The sequence below is a fragment of the Ipomoea nil genome, unplaced genomic scaffold (genome assembly GCF_001879475.1).
Source record: "Ipomoea nil cultivar Tokyo-kokei standard unplaced genomic scaffold, Asagao_1.1 scaffold0465, whole genome shotgun sequence".
In the NCBI taxonomy this organism is placed as follows: Eukaryota; Viridiplantae; Streptophyta; class Magnoliopsida; order Solanales; family Convolvulaceae; genus Ipomoea; species Ipomoea nil.
The window spans coordinates 2,732,272-2,746,601 of record NW_017616893.1 but is presented as its reverse complement, the minus strand read 5'-3'; the positions used below and the strand labels follow the sequence as shown (position 1 = coordinate 2,746,601).

Here is a 14,330-nt window from a genome sequence, read left to right as displayed (position 1 = left end):
CCGGCGAGGCGTCCTGCGAGGGCTGGGTTGCCTCTGTAGAAGATCTGATGATGGCGATGTGTTCACTGCCTTGGAAGACGTGAGTGTCGGGAACTCAGTCCTACCGCCTGTGATCTTCATTGCTTTTGCCCATATTCATCCATCAACCGCATCTACCTCCGCCTACTCTGAGAAGCCAGTAATTGTAGTAAAGCTTCACTCTTTAACGTGATCTCTCTCTCTCTCTCTCTCTCTCTCATTCATAGTACACCATTGTTACAGTGTAGATTCTTACAGTCAACGTCTGTGCTTATAGTAAAACTCGGTATTGCATAGTGATCGTAATTCACTCTGCTTGTAGAAATTTAGTGACGAAAACAAGAATCCAAAAAAGATGGTGGCGATGAATAGTGGGCGTAATTCACTCTGCTTGTAGAAATTATTCCCATCAGTTGGTTTTTATGGTGATTGCTTGGTTCTGTTACAGATATGAGCATGGAATTGCTTACCTATGGTAAGTCCCACTGCATTCATTCCCATTCAGAACCTCGACAATAAGCCTATGGTTAAATGCATCCATTTTACATTTACTAGTGAACTCCATCACTGGCCAACTGTATCTAAACATCCGAAATTAAATTCGGCCAGTGAAGAAGGTGAGAAATAATGGAGTTTTGGTTTTAGTCCTTTGCATGTCTATCAGGAAGAAGGAAATCAGAGAAAATTACCATTTAGCCCCTAAAATAACGCTCAACTGATGGAGAGATAACAGAAGGACTAATGTTGGAACAAATGTAAAAGTCAAGTGTCTTTTTCGTCCAAATTAAAAGTCAAGGACCAATTTTGGAAAATCGCAATAGTCGGAGGACCATTGCTGGAATTAACTCTTTTGAAAAACATTCGGTCCATTTTACTAGTGACATCCTTTATATAATAAAGCTATATGGTTTGGGAAATAATTAATGCTACAATTAATGTCACAACATCTTTTATTATAAAAAAAAAAAAAGCACAACATTTTAAAAATAAAATAGCTATATATTATATAATCATATAAAAAAAATATACTTTTGAAAAATAAAATAGCTATATATTATATAATCATATAAAAAATGTGTTCAATTAGAGTTTAAATTTACACATACAAAATTTGAAATTTTCTTTCCAAATGTAATTATCTTAGTTATTATTCGTATTGTGAAAATTATAATATAGATGAAATACAATTAAGAATAAATCAATATAATTATGTAAATTCTCTCTATAAGTTTATTTGAATATGCACATAATTAGATATTATATTAACCATTCAAAATTATAATTTTAATTGTAATTTTGTATTCTATAAAAATAATAAATACTTGACCAATGGAAGCTCAAAAATATTATTATATTAAATAATTTAAAATATTTTAGTTTTTTTATTTTTTATTTATATTTATAATAACATAATTTTTTCCCGTGCATCGCGCGAGTGAATTACTAGTATATGTATAAAAGGGATAAGCATCTCATCTACTTTAACTGAATATAAATGGAATGAGATTAAATTCTATAAATTTGACGTATTGAAGCGGATTTAACGAATTCAATTCTATAAATTTGACGTATTGAAGCGGATTTAACGAATTCAATTCTATAAATTTGAAGTATTGAAGCGGATTTAACGAATTCAATTCTATAAATTTGACATATTGAAGCGGATTTAACGAATTCAATTCTATAAATTTAACGTATTAAAGCGGATTTAACGAATTCACAGGACGTTTGGTTGGAGGGGGGGAATTATGTGGGAAATGAATTGTAATTCCATGGGAGTTGAATTACTGGGAATAAAGTGGGAATTTAAATTCCAGTGTTTGGTTGATAGGAATAGAATTACTGGGAATTTCAATTCCAATGTTTGGTATACATGAGAATTGAAAGGGAATAAGTAGTATAGAGTAAAAAATGTCCATTATTGTTGTTAGACATTAATTTTAGGTTAAAAAAGGAAGGGGTAATTTTGACTCATCACTATCTTTTTTCCCAGGAATTAAAATACCAGAGGGGGACATGGGATTTTAATTCCATGAAAATTGGGGAATTGCAATTCCATGGAATTGCAATTCCCTCCAACCAAACTACGGAATTTAATGGCCTTTGGAATTAGGTGGGAATTAAGTGAGAAGAGAATTTAAAATCTCTCCAACCAAACGCCCTGTCAATTCTATAAATTTGACATATTGAAGCGGATTTAACGAATTCAATTCTATAAATTTGACGTATTGAAGTGGATTTAACGAATTCAATTCTATAAATTTGACATATTGAAGCGGATTTAACGAATTCAATTCTATAAATTTGATGTATTAAAGCAGATTTAACAAATTCAATTCTATAAATTTGACGTATTGAAGCGGATTTAATGAATTCTTACTCACATTACTTAGATCTACTAAATTTCATTTGCCATTTTAGAAGATGAGTTTTTTAATTATTATTTGGTTTTTTCCTTGTTGAAAACCAAAATGATAATTAAGGCTTAAAATTTAAAAACGGCAAAAAATGAAATAAAAGGAAAAACAAAGCGTAGACGCGAGTCAATAGTGCGATGAGTCAAAAAGCCAAGAAGTAAATTTCCTTGCCCGCCAGCACTGGTCCTCCCCCATTGGCTCGCCTGCGCCTATATATATTCGCGGATATGGCAGACACAGATAGATACAGAGAGAGAGTGATAGAGAGAGAGAGAGAGAGAGAGAATTATGAGTGTATATTTTCTTGTGTCTGTTTGGTAAGGGCCATCAAAACACAAAAAACCATACAGCGAGGAGGCAACTTGCTCTTCTTTCATCCCTGACCTGTCAACCTATCATCACAAAATTTAATTCTGAATTATTAAATAAGCAGAGAAGATCAGAAGAGAATCCACCCAACATACGACTCATTGGGATATACGCACTTTTCGCTCTTCTTCTTCTCCATTTTTCTGTTTGCGCATTACCCTTTCTTTAAATATATAATTTCCGGGGGTTTGGGATCCGCAGCTATGGAGCAGAAGAGCTTAATAATATCGGCATTGAGCGTAGGGGTCGGGGTGGGTTTGGGATTGGCGTCCGGGCAGGCTGTCAGCAAATGGACAGGTTCCGGTGGCGCCACCAATTCCGCCGACCAAATCGAGCTCGAGCTCCGCCGTCTTGTCCGTGACGGCAAGGATACCGGCGTTTCCTTCGAAAACTTCCCCTACTACCTCAGGCAAGCCCTGACCCACATGGCGTTTTCTTGTTTCTCAATTTCTGAGTGCTTCTTTGGTGATAATTATCTTGTATTCGAGATTTTTGATTTTATGGGTTTATCAGAGCACAGGGCACTGAGGCCTGAGGGCAGTCCTTTAATCTCATGGATAATCTAATTCTATTGGTTTTTTGTTTGGGTGAAATTCAGTCTGAGATGTTTAAACATTTAGTCCATTTCCATGAGATTTTGTTTGCCAATTTAGTTTTTTCCACTCCCCATCAGTTCAAGATTGTGATGTACAAAACCTTTGGTGTTTTTTTTAAGGATGTTAGTTATGTTGTCCCAACAATTTCATGGCTTTGCAGTGAAAGGTTGCGGGTGCTGTTGACAAGTGCAGCATATGTTCATCTAAATCACATGGATATGTCTAGACACACTCGAAATCTCTCACCTGCTAGTCGGGCTATATTGCTTTCGGGGCCGGCTGGTATGAACAAGAACTTGCAGTTTTAATGGCTTCCATTGGTTTATATATCTACTTCTCTGATTGGTTTTTTTTTGTATATTTGCAGAACCTTGCCAGCAAGCTCTTGCAAAGGCTCTTGCTCATCATTTCGAAGCAAAATTGATACTACTGGATATATCTGACTTTTCGCTCAAGGTTATTGTCTGTAAAATCGATTCTTTTCGAGTGCCAATTATCTTATTAGATCCATCTACTCATATATACTTTTCTTGTTTTGTTTCATTGGTTAATTGCCCACAGATTCAGTGCAAGTATGGTGTTACCAAAAGAGTGCCTGTAAGGACTCTTTTACTCGCTCTTATGATTTTAATCAGCATATTTTAGTATGTTAACCCCATTCATTTGCTTTAGTGGAATTGGAATTACACCTGATTTAGAATCTCTATCGTTTTAGTGTTCCAAGAGGTCCATCTCGGAGGTAACACTCGGATGCGTGTCCAATTTGCTCGGTTCTTTCTCAATCCTTCCCGAAAAAGAGGGTACGGGAGGTAGACTAAAAAGGCTATCTATTCTTCAAACACTGCTTCTTTTGTTTATTTCTATAATATGCTCACATCTTGCCTTTCAGGCATGTTATCGAGGCAAACCAGTGCTGTTGATCTTAAATCGAGGTAGATTATTTGCTTCCCGTTATAAATGAACTAAACCCGTATAGATTGTTATCCATTCTTACCTTAATCCTTGGGCTTCATAGGAATGCCGAAGGCCTGGAAAATCCTCTAAAGCATCGCAGAAATGCCTCCATCTCTTCGGATATCAGTAGCATCAGTTCACAATCCTCCTATTCAACTTCAGGTTGGATATGAATGAAATATATTTTTTGTGTTGATGTATTTGCTTGCATATATTACAATTCAAGATAATTTGTATGGTTTAGTGCAACATTACTAGTTTCACATCTTTTTAACATGTTAGCTTTCCCCCGTTGGATTTTTGTCATTTATTGCTAATTATAATGAACTGAAGATGAATTCTAATTATAGAACGAATATTTTATATCACTGATCACTTTTATCTCATTGATTCTTGGTTTTAATTTATTAGCCCCTCCAAAACAATCCAACAGCTGGGCTTTTGACGAAAAAGTTCTCTTACAGTCGCTTTACAAGGTAATGAATTTATTTTCTTCCCTCAAAAAGATACTAGACAGCTTTCTTTTGTTTGGCTCACGAGTATTTTGCGTTTACACGTTTTAGATGCTGTTAACAAAGACGAGATTTTCTATTTGTAGGTTTTGGTTTCAATCTCGGCAACTAAGTGCATCATTCTCTACATCAGGGATATAGATAGACACCTTCAATCTCCGAGATTTTACAGACTTTTTGATAGAATGCTGAAGAAACTATCGGGGTCGGTCTTGGTTCTCGGGTCCCGGATGCTCGAGCACAATGAGGATTATCGGGAAATTGACGAGAAAATCAGTCTATTATTTCCCTACAATATTGAGATAAGGCCACCTGAAGATGAAACCCATCTTCTAAGCTGGAAGGCCCAACTTGAAGAGGATATGAAGACGATTCAGTTTCAGGACAACAAAAACCACATTGCCGAGGTACTTGCAGCAAATGACCTTGAATGCGATGATCTAGGATCGATCTGTCAAGCGGATACTATGGTTCTGGGTAACTATATTGAGGAAATAGTAATTTCCGCAATATCATACCATTTGATGCATAACAAGGATCTAGAATATCGAAATGGAAAGCTTGTTATATCATCCAAGAGGTAGATGCCAAATTCTCTATTATTTTCGTATTTTAGACACTATTGCAAAAATCGGTCTAGGTGCCGCCTAGGTGTAGGCTTCCCTAGACCATGGCGATTTCCACCCCTAGGCGCCTAACTCAGCCGACTCGGCCGCCTATGCAGCGGCCTAGCTCCTAATTCGGTTGAGTTAACTCGTCCATTTCGATTGAGTTAATCCGGTCGGCTTGGCCTTGCTAATTTTTTCATTATATATATATATATATATATATATATATATATATATATATATGACATATACACCCAGACACGTGCACTGTTTTTTTAGTTAGCCCCATAGGTGCCTGCCTAGGCCGGCCGTCTAGGCGCTAGGCGCTCCTCTACCACACGACTAGCGCCTAGTGCCTACTGCAACCATGATTATAAATTCTTCTCTTATTCTAGTTCTGTACCTTTTCTTGTATTTACAACAATGCCCATGGAACAGTTTGTCCCATGGATTAAGCATATTCCAGGAAGGAAAAAGTGGATGCAGAGACTCTCTCAAACTGGAGACAAATGCTGAATCATCAAAGGTGGGTATTATTGCATCTTGGTATTCTGCTTTCAAAATCATCGTAAGTCTTTCTATTGGGTTGTGATGGCATTTGCTTTTTGATAATTAGGATACTGAAGGAGAAAATGGTATCGGGTCAAACCCAGTATCTGAAAAGCCAGCTACGCTGGTGAAAAAGGACGGTGAAAGTCTCCCAGCACCAAAGGCCCCGGTAAGCCCACTTCTTTAATCCTTAAATGTGCATATTCCAATCATTGATATCTAGATCTTGCAACTTTTGCCATATATCTGTAATATATCTCGATAAGAGTCATTGGAACCCACTAAACTGTGTTTGGATTTTATCAAACTTCGAATGCACTGTGCAGAATAAAAGATCAAACTTTATTTCCTTTGAGTTGCTTAATTGAGAAATTATGTGTTCGTTGTGGTTGTTATGACCTCAGGAAGTTCCTCCCGACAATGAATTTGAAAAGCGCATAAGGCCCGAGGTTATTCCTCCAAATGAGATTGGGGTGACTTTTGAAGATATCGGTGCCCTGGATGAGATTAAAGAATCGCTTCAAGAACTGGTTATGCTTCCTCTTCGGAGACCTGACCTCTTCAATGGGGGACTTCTTAAGCCTTGCCGAGGCATATTGCTATTTGGCCCTCCTGGCACCGGAAAAACTATGCTGGCAAAGGCAATTGCCAACGAAGCTGGAGCAAGCTTTATAAATGTGTCAATGTCAACCATTACATCAAAATGGTTTGGCGAAGATGAGAAGAATGTCCGAGCTTTGTTCACCCTTGCAGCCAAAGTTTCTCCAACGATTATTTTCGTGGATGAGGTCGATAGCATGCTTGGGCAGCGCACAAGAGTCGGAGAACATGAAGCCATGAGAAAAATTAAAAACGAATTCATGGCTCATTGGGATGGATTATTAACAAAAGCTGGTGAGCGCATTCTTGTTCTTGCAGCAACCAATAGGCCATTTGATCTCGATGAAGCAATCATCAGACGGTTTGAACGCAGGTATAGTCATAATCATTCCTAATCTTTTATATATATATATATATATATATATATATATATATATAGGGTCCTGCTCAGGTGTGAACTACCCTTCCCATGCGAACTGGAGGAATGCACCGTACTATTCCAACATGCCTGTACCAATGCACCACAACTACTCCATGAATGCACCGCACTACTCCAGCATGCTGGGAGTGCCGTGCATTCGTGGAGTAATTGTGGTGCATTCCCTTCACACGGGAAGGGCCGTTCGAATGCAAATCTATATATTTAAATATTAAATTTTAAATCTTTGATTCTTCTGAAACCACTTCCACTTTCTCACCCTTGAAAAAACAGAATTAAAGAACAAAATTTGTGAAAATTTAAGTCCTTTTTTTACTTTAAGATGATATAAAGTGTAGTGATTTTAGGCAACCCTACTAGATTGAGAATAAGGTTTTGTTTAGTTAAATTATGGTGCCTGAAGATGAGAATCCTGTTTTTTGTTGAGCAGAATTATGGTTGGTCTACCATCAGTAGAGAACAGAGAAATGATCTTGAGAACACTTCTAGCAAAGGAAAAGGTGGAAGACCTTGATTTCAAGGAGCTTGCTACCATGACCGAAGGATATAGTGGAAGCGATCTCAAGGTTCGTAATACTGAATATAAGCTTGTTATCATCTGACAATCACTAACGACTAATGACATTGGCTTTTGTTGAACACAGAATCTGTGTATAACGGCTGCTTATCGGCCCGTCAGAGAGCTAATACAGCAAGAGCGAGAGAAGGATATGGTACTATTTACAATTAGCATCCATTTTGTTCACTTTCTTTTGTCTACTACAGCTTTATTATACTCTGTGTCTCTGCATTATTAGAAGATATAAATTTCAAAAAAATCTCTCCTTTTAGGAAAAGAAACACAAATCTGAAGAAGGGCAAAGCTCAGAAGATGCCTCGGACAAGAATGACCAGCCAGAGGAGAGAGTTATCATACTGAGACCCTTGAACATGGAAGATATGAAGCTAGCAAAGAATCAGGTAATGTAGCCCAAATATTTCTGGCCCTGTTTGGTAAATGGCTGTTAGCTGATAACTGTTAGTTGTTAGCTGATTGGGTTAATTAGAGGGTATAACTAGTTGATAATATTAGCTGATTGTAGAGTGTTTGGTAAATTAGTTGTTAGCTGATAGTTATTTGATATAATTTCTTTTCTCAAAAAGCTAATTGAAAAGTTGCTTTGAGCAGCTTTTTGAATTTTAACATTTTGGAGTTACAAAAAGCTAATTAACCAAACACTTATATTGGTTTTTTAACCAAGTCAAACAATTAATAGTGGTCAAATAAGCCAAAATTAGCTGATAAGCTAACTATTTTACCAAACGGGGCCAAAGTATTTCTTGAAATGAAATGCTAGATATTCTAGAACAATGCAAGAACACGATCGATTTCGGATGTAAAGAAGGTAAAAACATGCTAAACTTTACCATGTTCATTCCAATTGCAGGTTGCCGCTAGTTTTGCTTCTGAGGGATCCATAATGGGCGAGCTTAAGCAATGGAATGACTTATACGGGGAAGGTGGTTCAAGAAAGAAGCAACAGCTGTCTTACTTCCTTTAGGTTGTCGGATACATACACACAGTTTGAGTCCCGACGTACATTCTTATGATGCAAGGAACAATATTTAAGATTTCTGGCTGCGTAGAATGAACTTGAATCGCAAAGCCCCTTCCCCTTTCCATGGAACTGCACAGACTCATGAATCCTCGGTTTTTTCTGGTACTACCATTGAAGAGATCTGCAGTGAATCATCATCATCATCAGAGTATAATATAATACTCAAAAAGGTTTCCTTGCATTTCTTAATTCATTCCTGCTGGAGAAATTGAGACTGTAATATAACAGAAAAAGTAATTTATAGCCCCATCTGAATCAGTGTTTTCATGATGCTAAATAGTCTGTTGGAAATGCAGATGGGGGGATTGGGAATCTGAGAGAAAAAAAAAAAAAAAAAAACTTAATTGAATTTGGTGGCAATGTGATATGTGCATGCAATCTAGTTGCACTAAATACTAAATAGAGTGGTGTAGATTTATGCTGTGAGTGAAATTAATGGTATTGTAATTAATTCATTTCTTGGAACCCCTTGTATCTCTTGGAGCTTTTATATACCAAAGGTCCAAAGTTCAAGAATTATTTTATTTCATTTCTTTAACATATTAAAACAACACTATGTTAATGTTTTTTTTTTCTTTTTTAATTTTCAATTTTACTTGACCCAAAAAACGGTTAAATCCTCAATCCCAAGAGCTTCCTATGCCCTTGCATGACAGAGCATTTTGAATGATGTAAATCATGGTAACTTAACTGAACACAGCTATACTAGACTTTCACTTATTGCGCACAAGAAGCTCCTCTCATTTCCTCACTTTGAGAGGCTGTTCCCATACTGCCGCTAGTGACTCAATTATGGTCATTATTTGAGACTTGATTATGGTCATTATTTAGAAACTTTACCCTTGTAACCAACTGAGCTGCCCATGCAAGCAACTTTTACAGGGCGTTTGGTTGGAGGGATTTTAAATTCCATTCCCACCTAATTCCAAAGGCCATTAAATTCCGTAGTTTGGTTGGAGGGAATTGCAATTCCCCCATTTTCATGGAATTAAAATTCCATGTCCCCCCTTGCGATTTTAATTCCTGGGAAAAAAAGATAGTGATGAGTCAAAATTACCCCTTCCTTTTTTTAAGAGTAAATACCCAAAATGGTCCCTCGACCATAGCTAAATTCACAAATTGGTCCTGAACTTTCAATTTCAACCAATTAAGTCCTCAACTTTGTAATTTTGACATGATTTGGTCCTCCATCTATTTGATCTTTTGTTGACCATGATCGATGATCTCCAGAAGAACCTTCAGCTCTCGTTGGAGCACGTGGAGGCCTCCAGGACGATGTTGCACTGATTCAGAAACACGACGTCTTCTTCGCTCTGGTACGAACTCAACTACATTGAATCCAAAGGGAGGATGAAGAAAGGCGATCGGATTTGGTAGATTGCTTTCGGCAGTGGATTCAAATGTAACAGTGCGGTCTGGAAATGCAACCGGAACCTTAAAAAATCGACGGTGGACCACGAAATTACATATATATCCTCAAAAATCACAGTCAACAAACGGTCAAATAGATGGAGGACCAAATCGTGTCAAAATTACAAAGTTAAGGACTTAATTGGTTGAAATTGAAAGTCGAGGACCAATTTGTGAATTTAGCTATAGTCGAGGGACCATTTTGGGTATTTACTCTTTTTTTAACCTAAAATTAATGTCTAACAACAATAATGGACATTTTTGACTTTATACTACTTATTCCCTTTCAATTCCCATGTATACCAAACATTAGAATTGAAATTCCCAGTAATTCTATTCCTGTCAACCAAACACTAGAATTTAAATTCCCACTTTATTCCCAGTAATTCAACTCCCATGGAATTACAATTCCTTTCTCACATAATTCCCCCCTCCAACCAAACGCCCTGTTAATTTTATAATTGTATTAATACTTAATACTAATATAGTGTTACATCGATGCTCAAATGAAATAAATATTAATCATAAACTAAACAAATTGAAATTAGAGTATGTAATGTAATAATGTATCGTCATCAAATATATATGTTTTTTGTAAATACTAAAACTAAAAAATAAATAAAATTAGTGTTGAATTCCGAAATTATGGTTAAAAATATAATGGTGCAATCAATCTAGTCATTACAATTCAAGTGATTTTCCAATGATTCAACACATAATATAAAAATTTTCCTCATAAGAACAATTTGTAATAACAATTTTTTTTTTTTTTTAAATTCTAATTTCAATGTTAAAGCTCTAATTTTGTTTCTTCTTAAGTTTTAATTTTTACAAAATGGTAGAAGTATATATATATATTTTTGAAGGTGTAGAAGTATATATTTCTTCATTTGAAAATCACACTTTCCGTGCTTCCAGTCTTTAAGTTAGGGATGACAACGGGGCGGGGCGAGGGTGGGGAGTATACTCCCCGTCCCCGTCCCCGTCCCCGCGACCCCGACCACATTCCCGTCCCCGTCCCCGTCCGTGGCGGGGAATTGAAAAAATTCTCCGTCCCCGTCCGCGGTGGCGAATTGAAAAATTCCCCGTCCCCATCTCCGCGGGGAATTTGGCGGGGACGGGGAATCCCCATCCCCAATAAACCCATAGTCAATGTGTGAAAGTAATACAATTTTTAAAAATAAAAAATAAAAAATTTGAAATTTGTTATAATTCGGCCTATCAACTCGTTAGTTCTCGCGTGATAGTTGCACGGTAATAGCTTGGAGATATGCGTGTATATGTATGCGTGTATAAAGTAGAGAAGTAAAAGAGAAAGGAGAAGAAGAAGAACACCAAATGTAGGGCACAACAACCATATCATTTCATTAGCCTTCACTATCAATTTATAGGAATCCATACAACCTTTCATATCCTTAATCATAAACAATGTAATAAGTGGAAGGCAAATGAAGAGACTTAAGATTAATGGCCATAATGAAATATTTATAACACTCCCCCTTGGCCATTATCTTACCACACTCATGCCTCGTTAAAAACCTCGCTAGAAAACCCAGTGGGAAAAACTAGATGAGGAAAAGAGTACACAAAGTATGTTAAACTATTGTGTTGCACTGGTTGCCTCATTAAAAACCTTAGCCTAAGAAAACCCAGTGGGAAAAAACTTAGCCAAGGAAAAGAGTACAACCATAAGCCTTCTGGGCATAATCTTCAAGATTTCAAGGGTCTTCAGGACTATCCACTCAAGTGCACCAACATCAGTTGCCTCATTAAAAACCTTAGCTAAGAAAACCCTGTGGGAAAAACTTAGCTAAGGGAAAAAGAGTACAACCATATGCTTTCGTAGCATAATCTTTAGGATATCAAAAGTCCTCTAGATTGTCCATTCTATCACAGCTAGGGGTTGTCGCTCCCCCTGAAGATAACAATCTTCTAAGCCTATGCATCCCAATTTTATAAACATATTACTCAAAAGTGGATGTAGGCAGAGACTTAGTGAACATATCTGCAAGATTGTTCAGTGGGGAAAACATTCTCAACAAGAATTTTACAACTCTTCTAGAGTTCATGTGTGTAGAAGGATTTAGGTGCAACATGTTTTGTAAGGTTCCCCTTAACAAAACTATTACTTGCTTGTGCAATACAATCTTATTTGTCCTCATATGGGACATTGGGGGTAAAAATATAGCATAACCAGTTTTGGACTTGGCATCATATGGATCAAATAAAAGAACCAGTGCCCAAGTTGCCCATCAAAACCACATATGGGTTTCTCACATAAACGTCAAAAACTTTGTACCTCGAAGGTGCTGGAGGATATGTTAAATATCATTTACAATTTTCATTGTAGGGGGAACACTAAATGTTGCTAGCAATTTCATCGCAAATTCAATATCAGGCCTGATGCGATTATGGAACTTCTAGTTCAATAATAGTGCTCCAATAGCAATGAAGTAATGGACTTCCAGTCCCTAAATATCCTCATTATAATCTTCGAATCTAAATGGTCATTTATCTACTTCAAGAGATTATTGGACAACCGTTTATGTGATAAGTAAATAATACTTGTCTATATAAAACATCTTCAAGATATTTTTCAAGTAGGCTAACTGGTGTATAAAAATTCTTCAAGGAGAAGCTCGATCTTCAGGTCGAGACAATACTTGGATTTCCAAGTCTTTTATTTCAAAACTTCGTCTTTCGGCATGAGCTGATATCACCAAGCTCTCTATGTGTTTCAATAACATTTAAATCATCATTACCGACTGAGATAATAAACAAATAACTCCATTAGCAATTCTTTAACAAACACATAATGGTACATATTTGCATATTCCTTCTTCGGGAGGAAAACACTCAGTCAATAATATTCAAGTCATACAAAGACTTTAGTAGTTTAATGATACACGTTGCCATTTTTCACTTTCCTTATTTCAAAAGTTTTGAATCCATCAGGGATTTACAAATAAATATTAGCGTCTAACGACCGGTAAGTTTGCGGTCATGACACTCATCAACTGCATATCTAAATTTATAATTCACTGCCAATAATGTTAATTTGCGGAACGTAATGCCATATGTTGTGGGAGAGAATATTTGATCAAAATCAATTCAGGGTCTCTGCGTAAACCCTTAAGCTACCAGTCTCGCTTTATATCATACCACCATATTGTTTGTATTTCTCTTTCGTACAAACACCCATTTGTAACCTACAGGGTTAACATTAAATGGTGTACGTGTTATAAAGAGAATACAGTTTTAGCGAGCTGAGCTATACATGTCTTAATTGCTCTTTTATACATTAAAAAATCAAGACACTACCGGTGCCTAGCACTGGATCCAGATTCTCATATACTAAGAGCAATTTATAAGGCAATTGTGTTGTCGACAACTATAACATTTTTCATAAATTTCTCCCATATATATAAAATAATGGCAATTTCTAATTCAACCAGACTCTAGCCATTTCCCAAAGATATTTTTATCTGGTCGTTCCGCATCTCCAGTATTATGATTTTGGGTGCACCTATAATTTTACTGGGATTTTTCGCCTTCCGGACGAACGTCTTCTGGACGAATATCTGCAGGACATACTTCTTTAAGCGATTTCAAGAGTGACACCATTTTCTACTAGATTTAGCTTTCCGCGGATTATACCAACATGTCTCCACGCTTCTGGCGTCAAGGAGCATTGGTAGATACATATGGTCCAAGTTGGGGAAGATATATAGGACCTAGTCACTCTTTTATGATCAATATATATATTGGCAGATTAATTATCTTCTGAACTTCCAGTTCAGTTTACTTCTTCTGAACTTCTAGTTCAGTCTACCTAGTACGTGGATTTAAATATTCTGAACTTCTAGTTCAGTCTACCTAGTACGTGGATTTAAATATTGAAGATCTTTTTCATCAATCATCCATAGACTTTCTCGGCATTCTATTAAATTTGAGATCTTATAATGATCTTCATAAAGTGTGCAATCAGCGTACCTAATTATATATTGATCCCTTATCATGGGCTCTAAGAATTTAAATAACAGATGGAGGTTTATAATCAATATATACATGCCCACAAAGGTACGCTATGGTGGTGATATAGGAAAAAGACTGCACACTGTGAATAAAACGCAGATGGGAAATGTTTGATTTTATACCACGTACTAGGTTCTAGGGGGAATAATTATGATATGCAGTAGGTTAGATTGTGATAACCACAATAACATATAAAAATGATGTCCCCAACAAGAAAATATATAA

General features: G+C 36.5%; 1 protein-coding gene across 2 annotated transcripts; it reads left to right on the top strand.

Moving 5' to 3' along the window:
* The first annotated feature begins 2,680 nt into the window (after positions 1–2,680).
* On the top strand, positions 2,681–9,187 carry LOC109173174. Of its 2 annotated transcripts, none has more exons than XM_019322448.1 (16): positions 2,681–3,213; positions 3,561–3,682; positions 3,768–3,856; positions 3,962–3,997; positions 4,116–4,200; positions 4,290–4,332; positions 4,416–4,516; positions 4,766–4,830; positions 4,953–5,446; positions 5,913–6,000; positions 6,091–6,192; positions 6,428–6,996; positions 7,493–7,628; positions 7,707–7,775; positions 7,894–8,022; positions 8,490–9,187. In XM_019322448.1, exons 1-16 carry the CDS (start codon positions 3,008–3,010, stop codon positions 8,601–8,603), a joined length of 2,448 nt encoding a protein of 815 aa, XP_019177993.1. In that variant the 5' UTR covers positions 2,681–3,007; the 3' UTR covers positions 8,604–9,187. The 2 variants fall into 2 exon arrangements, with proteins under 2 accessions (XP_019177993.1, XP_019177992.1); XM_019322447.1 differs by having other exon boundaries at positions 4,116–4,209.
* Positions 9,188–14,330: the final 5,143 nt, after the last annotated feature.